The sequence below is a fragment of the Schistocerca cancellata genome, chromosome 2 (genome assembly GCF_023864275.1).
Source record: "Schistocerca cancellata isolate TAMUIC-IGC-003103 chromosome 2, iqSchCanc2.1, whole genome shotgun sequence".
NCBI lineage: Eukaryota > Metazoa > Arthropoda > Insecta > Orthoptera > Acrididae > Schistocerca > Schistocerca cancellata.
The window spans coordinates 72,116,705-72,134,144 of NC_064627.1; the positions used below are offsets into that span (position 1 = coordinate 72,116,705).

General features: G+C 44.4%; 1 protein-coding gene across 1 annotated transcript in view; it reads right to left on the reverse strand.

The window, feature by feature from the left end:
• The window catches only part of LOC126150897 (leucine-rich repeat and calponin homology domain-containing protein-like), a 193,687-nt gene that overhangs the window by 42,677 nt on the left and 133,570 nt on the right, over positions 1-17,440 (reverse strand). Inside the window, exon 11 of the mRNA XM_049915906.1 lies at positions 805-1,350. Coding sequence (XP_049771863.1) covers positions 805-1,350 — 546 coding nt within the window. The remainder of the gene's footprint in view (positions 1-804; positions 1,351-17,440) is intronic.

Consider the following 17,440-nt stretch of genomic DNA (forward strand, 5'->3'; position numbering starts at 1 on the left):
AAAAATTAGTTTTTGAAGTGTAGAATGGGTTACTTGGATCGTATAACTATGCAGGCTGTAGTTATGGCAAACTACAGCAAGGAAGCAATGGTCACATGTTAAGGAATGTCATCAAACTGGTGGAGTGCTGACTGGAAGAGCTGAGTGGTGACCAGTTTTGACCATTGTGGACCATCTTCATACCAAACAGCAGTCAACATCAGACGATGGTATCCACAGTTCTTGCTCCGTGCCATTGTCTTCACACATTATCGAGTACGGTTTGAAGATGAATGACACTGGGTCAAAACTGGTCATCCTTTATGGGTAAAAGTCTTTCTGTGTCATTAAAACTGTTTCACATAACATTTTATCACTACCTAAAGCAGCACTGCTTCTGCACAAATTGTTAAGATGCCACCTCCTAACAGGCAGCAATATGTTCAGCAGACATTTTTTATAATGAAAATCCTTTGGGTACGTTTGTAAGGAACACAGAAAAGGGAGAATACACTGTATATACTTCTACATAACCATTTTTTGTCATTGGCCACTATTAAAACCAGTACTATTATTTTTTCCTCATTTATCACATAGTTTAAGTTCCCACAGAAGTAACACACTTTTTCCTAAAAATACTTAATTTAAAATTACTAATTTACAACAATACAATTTTTTTACAATTGCAGCGCTCCTGAATAATATTCAATGAAATTACCACACCATTTCTGTCACAACAAATCCATGCTTTGTTGTGCAATAATTGTAGAACTGTTTTCAATTTCATGAGGAAATCAAAATGAGTTTGATCTACAAGATACTTACACTCCTCAGCTGGTCAATGAGTTCTGCCTCTTCACGAGCCTTGTCAAATTCCCGCCTCATAGTAAAACTGAGTTTCTCTGGTGCCACATCCCTGTTCCACGGGACTGTCCGACTTGTACCTATTTTTGGTGACCTGGGGCTTCCACTGCCATTTCCTGTCGGTGCTGATCTGTTATGATGGTTCGTAGAAACAGGAACTATGTTGCCGACATACCCTAAAGATGTAGTAACCAACCTAGGACTGCCTGGTGATGCTGAAGAAGGAACTTGGGTGATACTGGTTGAAGTCTTGATGGGAGAGTTTGGTTTTATGTAATAAGTGTCCTGTGTATCTTGCACAACACTTTTTCCTCCATAATCACTCCATGTACCATTTAACACAGTTCCTCCCTGCCCAACACGATTATCCTGAAATGTCACTGTTGCTCCATTCCTGGATGGTGGAACCTTCTGAACTGGCCGCTTATTAACGGAGCTGTCTTGGTTCTTCAGGCTTTCTGTTTTATTATTTGGCAAGTTCCCTTCATTCTTTGTATGATCTTCCTCCTGCATAGATAAAATAAGAAAGAAAAAACATGAAAATATGTTATATATAGGAACATAACTACAGCCAGCCACTAAGTGACAAACTGCAGTCATATGCACCTGTTTAAAAATATCTATATAGAATAAGGTAAGCTATTTTTGACATCATTCTCTGAAATATCATTTCTCCTAGGATTGTAATGCTTCTAGGTGTACAGGAGAGCATCAAAGGAGTCTGGAAGAAAAAATATATTTATTGCTATATAAAAGCTTTGAAATGTATCTTAAATTATGCCTCGATTTCTGTTCTAATCAGAAGAAACAGAGTTCAGCTTATCTGAGAGATCCAGCACTAACAATGTTGAGTATCAACAGACACAGTTCAACAGCACTGTAAAATACACATGGAAGTGCTGACCAAAGTTGTGAGGAATGAAAAAGGCCCACTGGGTTCAACAGTCACATTAGAAAGCTGCTACAAAAGCAAAGAGAGTTTCACCACATATTTACAAATGCTCAAAGCCTCACATCAATGAAATATTAACACAACTGAAATTAGCTTAAGGATAGCAATTCATGAAGGGTTTAATGATTCTGGAAGTGAAATACTGTTTACCAACTTGACAGAAAATCCCAAGAAGTTTTGGTGTTACATTTAATCAGTAAAAGGATAGAAGCAGTCTGTCCAGACACTTTGTGACCATAATAGCATTGAAATGGAGGATGATCCAAGAGTTCAAAATAATGAAAACATTTTATCAAAATTATTTCACAGAGAAAGATTGCACTGTAGTGTTAAAATAAGTTACCATGAGATCAAAAGCAACTTAAATCACTCAACAGGGGCTGAACCTGACAGGATACCAGTACGATTTTACATACAGTAGGCGAAAGAAGTTGCTCCTCTTCTAGCAGCGATCTATCATAGGTCTCTGAAGGAGTGGTTTTTTTTTTTAAGGGCGCTCAACTACTGAGGTCATTAGCGCCCAGTCACAATTGTTAGAGCACATAGAATCTAGTAAAACTCAAGGGGAGGAGGGGGGGGGGGGGGACACCAGAAAGTTCTTACAAAGATACAGATAAAATAAGTGAAAGAGTTAGATGTCTTGGGACAATCCAGTCAAAGTAATGAAACGAAGAACACGAGCAGCTGCTCGAGCGTCATCCGCTAAAATATCCTGTAAAGTAGATGGCAGAGACAGGACAACACAAGATTGACTACAACGGGGACACGACAATAAAACATGGAGCACTGTTAATGCATGACCACAAGGGCACTGCGGGGCTGGGTCACCGGAGAGCAGGTAGCAGTGGCTAAACCGGCAATGCCCAATCCGCAACCTGGTCAGAAGGACCTCTTCTCGCCGAGATGGTCGGGAGGAGGTTGTCCAAGCAGTTGGGAACGGTTTTACTGCCCGGAGCTTGTTTCCTTGAAGTGATGACCAAGTAACCCACCACAAGGACACAAGCCTCTTACAAACAACCCCACTAACGTCAGATGACGGGACACAATGGGAGGCTGGCCGTGGCAGGAGGACTGCAGCCTTGGCTGCAGCATCAGCAGCCTCATTCCCAGGCACTCCTACATGGCCGGGAACCCACAGAAAGCTGACAGGAGAGCCACCCTCAGCAAAGGAATGGAGGGACTGCTGGATCCGTTGCACCAAGGGATGGACCAGATATGGAGCTCCAAGGCTCTGAAGAGCACTGAGTGAATCAGAGCAGAGTACATACGATGAATGGCGGTGGCGGCGGGCAAACTGAACAGCCTGATGGAGAGCAAAAAGCTCGGCCGTAAAGCTGGAACATTGGTCGAGGAGCCAGTAGTTAAAGGTGACGGCCCCGATGACAAAGGCACAGCCGACACCATCGTCGGTTTTGGAGCCATCAGTGTAAATAAAGGTGTGACTGGCAAGTCACGCACGAAGTTCGACAAACCGTGAGCGATACACTGCAACCGGAGTACCCTCCTTCAGGAGCAAGCTGAGGTCGAGATAAACATGAACCGGAGCCTGGAGCCAAGGTGGTGTCGGGCTCTCACCCTCTCTGAAGGTGGTAGCAAGGGCAAAATCCAATTGTCGAAGCAGGCGACGAAAGTGGACTCCAGGGGGCAGCAGGGCAGACACATACAACCCATACTGACGGTCGAGAGAATCGGCGAAGGACTGATAAGAGGGGTGGTCGGGCATTGACAACAGCCGGCAGGCATACCGAAAAAGCAGTACGTCGCACCGGTAGGTCAATGGTAATTCGGTAGCTTCAGCATAAAGACTCTCGACAGGACTAGTGTAGAAATCTCCGGTCGCAAGACGTAACCCCCTATGGTGGATGGAGTTGAGATGGCGTAAGAGGGATGGCTGAGCAGACGAGTAGACGAGGCTCCCATAATCCAGCTTTCATCGGACTATGGACTGATACAAGTGAAGCAGGACAGTGCGATCTGCTCCCCAAGATGAACCACTAAGAACTCTGAGGACATTAAGGGAACGTGTACAACGGGCAGCCAAATAAGAGACATGTGGAGACCAACAAAGTTTCCTGTCCAGTGTGAGCCCTTGAAACTTAGTTGTTTCCATGAATGGGAGAACAACGGGACCGAGATGTAAGGATGGCGGAAGGAATGCTTTATATCGCCAAAAGTTGATGCAAACCGTCTTCTCTTCAGAGAACCGGAAGCCATTTGCCACACTCCATGAGTATAGGCTGTCTAGACAACGCTGAAGGCAGCACTCCAGGAGGCATGTTCGCTGGGCACTGCAGTAGACCGCGAAGTCATTGACAAAAAGAGAGCTTGAGACATTAGGTGGAATGCAATCCATAATTGGATTGATCGCTATGGCAAAAAGGGCTACGCTCAAGACGGAGCCCTGAGGCACTCCGTTCTCCTGGAGGAAGACGTCTGACAATACGGAACCCACACGTACCCTAAACTTTTGATCTGTTAAAAAGGTATCAATAAAAAGGGGCAGGCGACCGCGTAGACCCCACCTGTGCATAGTGCGGAGGATACCTCCTCTCCAACAGGTATCATAAGCCTTCTCCAAATCAAAGAACACGGCGACCGTTTGGCACTTTCGCAAAAAGTTGTTCATGATGAATGTCGACAAGGTCACAAGGTGGTCAACAGTGGAGCAGCGGCGACGAAAGCCACATTCGTAAGTAGCCGTCGAGATTCAAGAATCCAAACTAACCGAGCGTTAACCACGCGCTCCATCACCTTACAGACACAGCTTGTAAGTGAAATGGGACAGTAACTAGAAGGAAGGTGTCTATCCTATAGGGTATAGGAACTACGACGGTGTCACGCCAACGCATGGGGACTTGACCTTCGGTCCAGACGCGATTGTAGGTACGAAGAAGGAAGCTTTTGCCTGCTGGAGAAAGGTGTGCCAGCATCTGAACGTGAATGACATCTGGCCCCGGAGCAGAGGACCGGGACAGTGCAAGTGCACGCTCGAGATTCAGTGAGTAGAAGGAAGGTCGCCGAGCCTCTTCTGCCTCTTTCCTGGGAAGGAAGGCAGGGTGGTAATGGGCGGAGCTTGAAACCTCCGCAAAAAAGCGGCCGAAGGCGTTGGAGATATCAACAGGATCAACAAAGACCTCACCACCTGAAGTCAGGCCAGGTACCTAGGAGTGGGCCTTAATGCCCGACAGCCGGCGCAGGCCACCCCAGGCGACAGAAGAGGGAATAAAACTGTTAAAGGAGCTGGTGAAAGAGGCCCAACAAGCTTTTTTGCTGTCTTTGATGACTCTACGGCATAGCGCTCAGAGTCGTTTGCATCCAATACAATTTGTCAGCGTAGGATGGCGGCAAAAGGTGCGTAAAGCACGTCGTCGAGCACGGATAGTGTCTCGACAAGCCTCATTCCACCAGGGGATGGAAACGCGACGTGAAGAAGAGGCAGTACGAGGAATGGAACGTTCGGCAGCATTGATGATAACACCCGTGAGGTATTCGACCTGACTGTCACAACTGAGAAAATCGTGGTCCAGAAAGGCCACCAGGGAGGAGTAAAGTCCCCAGTCAGCTTTCGGTATGTTCCAGCTCGAAGGACGTGGGGATGGGGTGTGGTGCAGGAGACGAACGACACAGGGGAAGTGGTCGCTCGAATAGGTGTCAGAAGGGACATACCACTCGAACCGACAGGCAAGAGTGGTAGAACATATCGAGAGGTCCAAGTGGGAGTAGGTATGAGTAAGTCCGAGAGGAAAGTCGGGGCGCCAGTACTGAGGCAGACAAGATTGAGATGGTTGAAGACATCCGCCAAGAGGGAGCCTCACTGACAGGATGCAGGAGAGCCCCAAAGGGGATGATGGGCATTGAAGTCGCCAAACAATAAAAACGGCGGAGGAAGCTGAATAATCAGGTGCACCATGTCAGCCCGACTAACTGCGGATGACGATGGAGTGTAGACGGTACAAACAGAAAAAGTAAAGGCAGAAAGAGTAATACGGACAGCTATTGCTTGGAGTGGGGTGGTCAATGGGATGGGATGGTAATAGACATCGTCCCGAACGAGCAACATGACCCCACCATGAGCTGGAATAGCATCCACAGGGGGGAGGTCAGACCGCTCCGAGGTATAGTGGGTAAAAGCAATACGGTCAGTTGGGCACAACTTGGTTTCCTGGAGACCAAGGACGAGCAGACAGTGCAGGCAGAGGAGCAGTTGTAATTCCTCCCGATTAGATCGAATACCTCTATGTTCCAATGTAACAAAGCCATCGCTAGTCATAAAAGAGAGGGAACGAAACGGGTGAAGAGCTGGTCACCTCGACGGCCGCAGAGGGCCAGGTTTGAAGGGAACAACGCTACAACCGGCGGGAGGCGGATCCTGTTCCAGCGAGTCGTCGTCAGCGGCAGCCGCTCTCCCGGGTTGCGTAGGAGGGGCAGCATCAGTCGCCGACGAGAGGCCAGCTGAGCACCTGGCAGCAGAGCGTCCCGGCGAAACTGAGGACGGCCGGGAGCAGTGACTCACAGATGGAGCGTCAGACGAAACGCGCCGGGTTGGAGAGGGGGATAAAGATTTCTTCTTGGAGGCTCTTCTTGGAAGTCCGATGAGGCACGGGGATGGTAGGCTGGACCCGAAGAAGGTCCTCACGCGCGGGGTCCGTTTTGGAACGCCGGACCTCGGAAGCCGGGGTCCGGAACGTTTCCCCGATGGACGCCTGAGAAGAGGATCGCTTCTCAGGTGGCGGAGGGGGAGGAGGAGGTGGAGGAAGGGTGGCCCCTGGGGCAGAGGGGGCAGGGGCCCCGAGGGAAGAGGATTTGGAAGGAAGGGATGTGGGAGGCGGAGGCATAGACCCCGGATGGGGTGAGGAGGTGGGGGGGGGGGGGGGGGGGGGGGACAGGATAGGGGTGAGGATACTGTGGAAGGAGTGGACACAACTGAGGCAAACGAAGTTGTCAACATCACGGGATGGAGGTGGTCATACTTCTTCCTGGCCTCAGAATAAGAGAGACGATCCAAAGTTTTTAATTCTTGAATCTTCTTCTCCTTCTGATATGCGGGGCAGTCTAAAGATCTAGGCGAGTGGATGCCAGGACAATTGACGCACCGAGGTGGTGGGGCGCATGTATGTTCCTCACGAAGAGGACGTCCGCAATCGCCACAAAGGGGCTCAGCCTCACACCGTGATGACATGTGCCCAAAGTGCAAACACCGAAAGCAGCGCATAGGAGGCGGGACGTAAGGTTGCACGTCGCACCGGTAGCACATCACCTTTACCTTCTCCGGGAGAACGTCCCCCTCGAAGGCGAGGATAAAGGCTCCGGTGTCGATGCGACGGTCTTTGGAGCCGCGCTGAACTCGCCGGACGAAATGCACACCTCGGCACTCCAGGTTGGCCCTAAGCTCCTCATCAGATTGCAGCAGGAGGTCCCGATGAAAAATAACCCCCTGCGTCCTATTCAGTGCCAGATGCGGGACAATGGACACTGGGATGTCCCCTAGTCGGTCGCACGCCTGGAGCACCGCCGACTGTGTGGCGGAGGCGGTCTTTATAAGAATGGACCCCGAATGCATTTTACTGAGAGCCTCGATTTCTCCGAAGATGTCCTCGATGTGCTGGACAAAGAACATGGGCTTGGAGGTGGCGAACGTCCCCCCATCGGTCCGAGAATAGACTAAATAGCGGGGGAAGTACTTCGCCCCAAGCCGGCGGGCCTGTCCTTCCTCCCAGGGAGTGGCCAAGGGAGAAAGAAAGGGCAGCAGAACCAGAAAACCCTGACAACACACGATCCGTGTGTTGTCAGGGGGCTACAACCTAGAGGGTACATGACGACCCCACCACAACGGGCTGGCTACCGTGCTGGATTTCGGGTGCCATGGAAAGTCCATCATGATCGTAGGTGCAGATGGGGACGCACTATGGGCGTAACTTGTACAACCCATCAGGTGTTGAGGCCCAATTTGAGGAATAGTGGGTGTGGTTACAACGCCGTTACACTGCTGAGTGCCAAGGTCTTAGTGCACTGAGGACCAGTGATACACCACGTAAGGCGTCCTTCCCCAAAAGGTTCGTACTTCTGTAGAATTTTGAAAAAAGGAGGTCAAACCCCAAGGGGGACCATCACATGGAATGCCGAAATGGTTGAAACTCCTTTTAGTCGCCTCTTACGACAGGCAGGAATACCTCGGGCCTATTCTTACCACGGACCCGCAGGGGGGTCTGAAGGAGTGAGATGTTCCTGATGATTGGAAAAAAGAACAGATTACTCCCATTTTCGAGGAGAGTTGTCAAAATCATGCACAAAACTCTGGGTCCAATCTGTTGTAGAATTTTAGAACATGTTTCATGCTTGCGTATTATGATATTTCTGGAGAACGAAAATCTCTGTAGGGATCAACATGGGTTCTGAAAACAACAATCATGTGAATTCCAGCTCACTGTCTCCACCCATGAGATCATGAAAGCAGTAGATACAGGTGCCTAAACAGATGCCTTGTTCCTTGACTTCAGTAAGGTGTTGAATACAGTTCCACACTGCCATCTAATAATCAAAATATGAGCAACCAACTGTGTGATTTGATTGAAGAGTTTCTAACAAACAGAACACAGCATGTCATTCTCAATGGAGAGAAGTCTCCAGACATAAAAGTAACTTTGGCCATATCACAAGAGGGCCATTTCTTTTCATAATACACATAAATGACAAAGTAGACAATGCTGTAAGTTCTATGAGGCTTTTCACAAATGATGCTGTTGTATATATAGAAATCTCAATGCAGAAAACTGTAGCAAAATGCAGGAAGACCTTCTGAGGACCAGTGTATGGTGCAATAATGGCACTTGACTCTCAACATAAACAAATGTAATACACTGCATATACATAGACAGGAGGACAAATTATTGTATAACTGCACAATTGCAGAACTATCAGTGGAAGCAGTTACTTCCATAAAATATTTAGGAGTATGTGTACAGAGTGACTTAATGTGGAACAACCACAGAAAACTAATCACAATAAAGGCAGGTGCCAGATAGATTCACTGGAAGAGTCCACAGAAAATTTAGTCCACCAAAAAGGATGTAGCTTGGAAAACCTTAAATACTTGAATGTTGCTCATCAGTGAGGGATCTATACCAGACAGGATTGCAGAGCAAACAGAGAAGATCTCAAGAAAAGCAGCTTGTTTTGTTATAGGTACAGTTAGTAAGCACGAAAGCATCATGGACATGATCAACCAACTAAAGTGGCACACAATGCACGAGAGGCATTCTGCATCACAGTGTGGTATACTGTTAAATTTTTGAGAGTGTACATTTCCTAAAGTGTCAACAAATATTTTGTTTTCTCCTACATGTATCCACAAAAAAAAATATCCACCAAAAGACCATGAAGATAAAATGAGAAAGATTCAAGCTCACATGGAGGCTTACCAACAACTGTTTTTCCTGTGAACCATTCACAATTGAAACAGTAAAGGGGGAAAGTGATAGTTGTACACAAAGTAGCCTCCGCCACACACGACAGTATAGCTTGTGGAGCACAGATGTAGGTGCAGATGTAAAGTAAAACACAAATTACATGTTTGCGGCATTATGTTGCTACAGCAACACTGAACATAAGCATGATACGGGTAAGGACTGGGTGGGAGACAGAGTGTGACTTCTCAAGGGAACCATTCCAGCATTTACCTCCAGTAAAGAATGAAAACAATGGGAAATCTAAATCTGAATAGTTGGTGGTTATTTGGATTATCTCTTGCTGAAAATGAGCCTTGTGGCTTAAACACAGAATTAGCTCATCTACCGTATTTACTCGAATCTAAGCCGCACTTTTTTTCCGGTTTTCGTAATCCAAAAAACCGCCTGCGGCTTAGAATCGAGTGCAAAGCAAGCGGAAGTTATAAAAAATGTTGGTACGTGCCGCCACTACTAACTTCTGCCGTCGAATATATGTAGCACTACGCACGCATGCTCTGTAGGCACAAAGATAAATACTGACGCCAAAACCTCTGCGTCAGTAAATAAATTTAAAAAAAAAAAGTGGAAGACGAGTTTTTTTTCTCCGCCGCAAGTTTCGACCACTGCATTTTCATACATTATCCAACGAGGTAAATACAAATTCCGTATTGTTCATCTTCGAATGTAGCACAATTTCAGTGTACTACGAAAATCTGACTGGCAAGACTGTTTGGGATGTTTGTCGATATGGCCAACTCTACGTTCTGAATTTTTTCCTATCTGTGAGAAGAGATGATTGCTAATAGGAACCTGATGAAATTTGAATCACATACAGTATTCTCTTCACCATAAGAATAATACGGGTATAAACATTTTGCCATGTATTCTTTCGTGTTTGCTGCTCTCTCATTTAAATCCTGTCTGCCTAATAAACTACGAAACTAGAGTGAGACAACAGCAAACGCGGAAGAATATACATATCGTGTCATGTTTATATTCGTATTATTCTTATGCCTAACAGTGATACAGTCAGAAATGAAGCACGGCAAATGACTAGATTTTTAAATCTAAAATGACTCTAATTTCCGTGCAGAATTTGATGTAATAAAGAAGCGGCCGCAAAGATTTTCGCCTAACTCTCGTTCAGAACATGTTCTATCATACGCAGTCTATTATTTGATTCTTGTTGATCATTATCAAAGAAAGCAGCAGTGTAAGTAACAACAAATAGCAGTCTCTTGCCATTGTTTCGCTAATGAGACGATTCCTCACTTTTTTTTTTTAATTGTACGCGGCGGTAGCGCACACAAAAGCAAGCCATGCCGCGAGCCGCGACAGGCCGTAAACACGCACTATCAGAATGCGACAAACAATGTGTGACACAGTGCAGTAATGCATTTTCAGCTTAAGAGTGACGCAAACACCTATAACAAAGAAAACGGCACTTGTCAGCTCAAAGCAAAATAAGCAATCGATTCAAACCAGACGAAGCACGTGAAAAAGGAAGGGTACCCGTATAAATACGGACGGAGCGCCTGACACGTAGCAATGGCTACCTGGTAAAGCTTAACTGCTAAGCTTACGACTCGAACCAAACTACTGTAACTGTATCGTCATTCATTCGACCTAAATTGTGTCTCATATTACAATGGACCAACTTTGTTTCGATTTGGAGGCACGGCCCAAAACTTTTCTCTCCCCTTGAATTTCGAGTCTCAAATTTCAGGTGCGGCTTAGATTCGGGAAATGTTTTTTCCCTTTATTTCGAGTCTCATTTTTCAGGTGCGGCTTAGATTCAAGTGCGGCTTAGATTCGAGTAAATACGGTAGTTTGCACTTTTACATCTTTATCCACTCTACACAAGTCACTGTGAAATGCACACCTAAGAATATATGCCACAGTATCTTCTTTTTCAATTCATACGGAGTGAGAGAAGAACGATTGCTGAAATGCTTATGTGCTTGTTGTAACTATTCTAACATTGTTGTTTCTGTGGGAGTTATATACAGGCAGTTGTAGTATTTTTGTGGAATGTTCACTTTGTATTGGTTCTTGGAACTTTGTAAGTAGACTTTTGTGTGATAGTTGACATTTATCTTCAAATGTACCCTTGGTTTAGGGGTAGCATCTTTGATTCATAATCAAAATGTCTTCAGTCCCAGATTCAAACCCTGCAGCTGCTTAAATTTTGATAAATAATCAGCATTGGTGCCCCAAGACTTCTGGCATAAGAAGTCACCCTCATTCTGCCAACAGCCTTGTCAAAGAGGGAGGAGGAGCGAGCAGAGGGTCAGGGCACTCTTATCCTAGGGGTGGGAAACTGCCCCCAAAGGCGGAAGAATCAGCAATGATCAACAGCATGAGGATGCAGAAGGCAATGGAAATCACTGCATTAAAGACACGTAACATGTATCCGCAGGACATGTGGCTTGTAACTGAAGAAGTGTCATGATGATCTCTCCATTGGAAAAAGATTCCAGAGTAGTCCCCCATTCGGATCTCTGGGAAGACTGCCAAGGGGGAGGTTACCATGAGAAAAAGATTGAATAATCAAGGGAAGGATAACGTTCTATGAGTCGGGGTGTGGAATGTCAGAAGCTTGAATGTGGTAGAGAAACTAGACAATCTGAAAAGGGAAATGCAAAGGCTCAATCTAGATATAGTAGGGGTCAGTGAAGTGAAGTGGAAAGAAGACAAGGACTTCTGGTCAGATGAGTATAGGATAATAACAGCAGCAGAAATTGGTATCACAAGAGTAGGATTCGTTATGAAAAGGAACGTAGGACAGAGAATGTGTTACTGCGAACAGTTCAGTGACAGGGTTGTTCTTATCAGAATAGACAGCAAACCAACACCGACAATGATAGTTTAGGTATACATGCCGACATCACAAGCTGAAGATGAAGAGATGGAGAAAGTGTATGAGGATATTGAAAGGGTAATGCAATATCATTTTCTTTTCAATATCCTTTTCTTTTCTTTTCTTTTCTTCTACTCTTCCCCCTTCAACTGCATTCCAGCCCTCCAAGACTATTAGATTTTCATCCCCCTTTACGGGGAAGAAGAAAAGGTTACAGGAGAATATGGGCTTGGGACAAGGAATGAGAGAGAAGAAAGACTAATTGAGTTTGGTAATAAGTTTCGACTATTAATAGCGAATACACTGTTCAAGAATAACAAGAGGAGGAGGTATACTTGGAAAAGACCAGGTGATACAGGAAGATTTTAGTTAGATTACATCATGGTCAGAGAGAGATTCTGAAATCAGATACCGGATTGTAAGGTGTACCCAGGAGCAGATATAGACTCAGATCACAATATAGTGGTGTTGAAGAGTAGGTTGAAGTTTAAGACATTAGTCAGGAAGAATCAATATGCAAAGAAGTGGGGTACGGAGGTCCTAACGAATGACGAGATACACTTGAAGTTCTCTAAGGCTATAGATACAGCAATAAGGAATAGCTCAGTAGGCAGTACAGTTGAAGAGGAATGGACATCTCTAAAAAGGGCGAAACTATGGGTAACAGAAGAAATACTTCAAGTGATCAATGAAAGGAGGAAGTGCAAAAATGTTCCAGGTAACTCGGGAATAGAGTAGCACAAGTCACTGAGGAATGAAATAAATAGGAAGATTTTAGTCGCCGATGACACTGGTATCTTGAGACAAAATGGCTTTAAGAAAAATGTGAAGACATCCAAAAAGAAATCATTGTCAGAAGGACAGACTCGGCATACAAGAAAGTCAAAAAAACTTTCTGTGACATTAAAAGTAAGGGTGGTAACATTAAGAGTGCAATGGGAATTTCACTGTTAAATGCAGAGGATAGAGCTGATATGTGGAAAGAATACATTGAAAGCCTCTATGAGGGAGAAAATTTGTCTGGTGGTTTAGAAGAAGAAACAGGAGTTGACTTAGAAGAGATAGGGGTTCCAGTATTAGAATCAGAATTTAAAAGAGCTTTGGAGGACTTAATATCAAATAAGGCAGAAGGGATAGATAACATTCCATCAGAATTTCTAAAACTGTTGGGGAAGTAGCAACAAAATGACTATTCAGGTTGGTGTGTAGAATGTATGAGTCTGGCGACATATCATCTGACTTTCAGAAAAGCATCATTCACACAATTCCGAAGATGGCAAGAGCTGACAAGTGCAAGAATTATCACACAATCAGCATAACAGCTCACGCATCCAAGTTGCTAACAAGAATAATGTACAGAAGAATGGAAAAGAAAATTGAGGATGTGCTTGATGACGATCAGTTTGGCTTGAGGAAAGATAAAGGCATGAGAGAGTCAATTCTGACATTGTAGTTAATAATGAAAGCAAGGCTAAAGACATGTTCATAGGATTTGTTGACCGGAAAAATTGTTCGACAATGTAAAATGGTGCAAGACGTTCGAAATTCTGAAAAAAGTAGGGGTAAGCTATAGGTAGAGACGGGTCATATACAATATGTACAACAGCCAAGAGGGAATAATAAGAGTTGATGACCAAGAACAAAGTGCTCATATTAAAAAGAGTGTAAGAGCAAGTATGTAGCCTTTTGACCTTACTGTTCAATCTGTACATCAAGGGAGCAATCATGGAAATAAAAGAAAGGTTCAGGAGTGGAATTAAAATGCAAGGTGAAAGGATATCTATCAACGATATGATTCGCCGATGACACTGGTATCTTGAGTGAAAGTGAAGACAAATTATATGATCTGCTGAATGGAATGAACAATCTAATGAGTACAGAGTATGTACTGAGAGTAAATCAAAGGTACTAGAAATGAGAACAGTGAGAAAACATCAGGATTGATGGTCACGAAGTAGATGAAGTTAAGGAATTCTGCTACCTAGGCAGTAAAATTATCCATGATGGATGGAGCAAGGAGAACATCAGAAGAAGACTAGCAATGACAAAGATGGCATTCCTGGCCAAGAGAAGTCTACTAATATCAAATATTGGTCTTAATTTGAGGAAGAAATTTCTGAGAATGTACGTCTGGAGTACAGCATTGTATGGTAGTGAAACATGGACTGTGGGAAAACCGGAACAGAAGAGAATCGAAGCATTTGAAATGTGTTGCTACAGACAAATGTTGAAAATTAGGTGGACTGATAAGGTAAGGAATGAGGAGGTTCTGCGCAGAAATGGAGAGGGAAGGAACATGTGGAAAACACTGATAAGGAGAAGGGACAGGATGATAGGACATCTGTTAAGACATGAGGAAATGACTTCCATGGTAGTAGAGGGAGCTGTAGAGGGCAAAAACCGTAGATGAAGAGAGAGATTGGAATACATCCAGCAAATAACTGAGAATGAAGGTTGAAAGTGCTACTCTGAGATGAAAAATTTAGCACAAGAGAGTAATTTGTGGTGGACCACATCACATCAAACCAGTCATAAGACTGATGGGAAGGAAAAAAAAAATAAAATAAAATGCCTGCTAACTCAAGTTTTTCAGTATTTCTTGGCACTCTTGTGGGAGTTGAAGAATCCTGTCACCTTTTGCACTGTCCTTTGTTGTAAGAATTCAATACCTTCAGTTAGACCAACTGCATATGGGTTCTACATCCACTAGAGTAACCTTCGAATTGGGATAATGTAAACCATCTCCTCTGTAGATGGACTCTATTTTCCCAGTATCCTACCAATGAAACAAAGTCTGCAACCTGTTTTATTTATGGCTTTTATGTGGCCGTTCCATTTCACATCCCTGCAAATTGTTAAATGAAGCATTTGTAACAGCTGACCAATTGTAATTGACAATATTGCAGACTGTAGTCACAGGAAACTACATTTTTGCATTTCGTGAAGCGGACAACTTTATTTTTCAGAACTTCAAACCACTGTTTATATCTTGGTATGTCTGCCCCCAGTAGCTGAGGGGTCAGTGCAACAGAATGTCAATCCTAAGGGCCCGGGTTCGATTCCCGGCTAGATCACAGATTTTCTCCGCTCAGGGACTGTGTGTTGTGTTGTCCTAATCATCATTTCACCTCCATCAACACACAAGTCGGCGAAGTGGCGTCAAATCAAAAGACTTGCATCTGGCAAACAGTCTACCCGACAGAGGCCCTAGTCACACAACATTTACATTTACATTTAATATTGGTATCACTTCGAAATATTAAGAATATCTGAGTGTACTTTGAAGAGCTTTTTTCCAGATCATACATAATTATAGATAATGCATCACCTGTAAAAAGACTGAGGCTACCACCAATACTGTCTGCCAGTGCATTAAACAGAAAGGGTTCCAATACACCCACCTGGGACATACATGACATTATTTTTACTTCTTTTGAATATTCGCCATCAAAGGAAATATGCTGCATCCTTCATATCAATAAATCTTTAAACAAGTCACAATTTTTGTTTTCTGCCCCCAAAATGATTGCTCTTTTGATATGGTACTGAGACAAATGTTTTATGGTAGTCACAGCTTACTGATCAAGCTGACTGCATTGATCCATGGTTTCCAGGATATCACATAAATGGGGCAATAAGTGTCACTTTACCTATGTTTTTGGAATCAATGTGTGATGTATTGGCCATTCATCCCACAAACGTATGACCTCTCTTACACCTGTGGCATGCAAGAAGCCAAACCCAGGAGGAGTTACACCAGACGAAGACAGACCTTCAATCACATATGCTGGCTAGACCAGCAGGTGGTAGCGTCAGCACTTGTGGAGGGCACTGGCCCCATGGACCTATTTGCTCATGCGGGCCACAGAGTCACAAATAGTTCATCCAGTATCCCTATGTGACCTCCTCCTCTCGAGCTCTGGGCCAGGCAATGACTGAATCTACAGTCCTTCAATCAGAGTCTTGATTGGAACCTTCACCATGTACGATACACTGCTGCCCCAGCCACCACTTATCAACGGAACTGCCAGTGTCTGCCCTTTACCCTCCCCAGGACTTGGCTACTGCTTAGGGGACAACCAGGAACTTGTTACTGGCCATCAACCTTCACAACATTTTTTAACTTCTGAGTGAATATTAAGCCTTGAATGTTTCATCATTATGGCCTTCATCCTAAATTCAGACCTGTATAAATTTTGTGTTGAACATGAACTTTCATAACCCATTGTAGTACTGAGGTTTTCTCTAACAGAACACCATTCTGGTTTATATTCTTTTCAATAAAACTGTTCTACATTGATTATGTGGGCTGTGTTCTCATTTCACCTCAACTGGTGCAAGACATATTACAACATTGGTTGGAATACATGGGGTCTGTCTATTTGAGATACCTCATCACATGTAAGTTCAGAATATGTTAGAAGAATCTAAAACACACAAATCTCAATGAAATATGGAAGTAATTGAACTGGTATAGTACTCCTGCATCTTCCTTTGTGAAGGGAAACTTGAAAATTGATTGGTTTGGTTTTGTTGTGCTTTAGGGTGCAAAAACAACTGGGGTCATACGCGTCCAAGTCAAAACTATAGAACACGAAGACAGAGAGGTGTTAAAAAATGATTATACATCAGTCCCAATTGACATAATAGAAGACAGCTAAAAACAGGCATGTGGAAAAAGGGTTAAAAAAGACACCATACAGACAAAGAGGTCAAAAACTAAAAATTAAATGGCCTTTGCCATACTGCTTTGGCAGATAAAAAGTAAAACGTGGTCAACAGCCTGCACAACATTTGCTACAATGGCCGATAACTCAGACTGCAAACTCAAATGGGAACATAAAAGGTTAAACAATGGACATTCCGTCAGGAAGTGGCAGACAGTTAAAACTTGGGCACAATGTGTACAAAGTGGTGGAGTAGCACAACTTAGCAAATGACGATGGCTAAAAAGGCAGTGACCAATACACAGTTGAGTTAAAATAACCTCCTCCCAGCGGAAGAGCTGAGAGGTCATCCAAGCCACTGGGAGAGGCTTAATGAACTGGAGCTTATTCCTGTGAATGGACGACCATTGGTGATGCCAAAGGGACACCACCTCCTCACAGACAGCAACACAGAGATCATCGAAGGGAACATAAGTACTCACAGGCTGAGGTACTAGGACTGCAGCTTTGGCAGCAGTGTCAGCAGCCTCATTTCCTGGCATACCGACATGACCAGGAACAAACAGAAACATCTTACTGGCTCCACCAAGAGTGAGCAGTTGACAGTTTTCCTGGACCCGCTGCACTAACGAATGGGCAGTTTACAGCACACAGAGACTTTTAGGGGCACTGA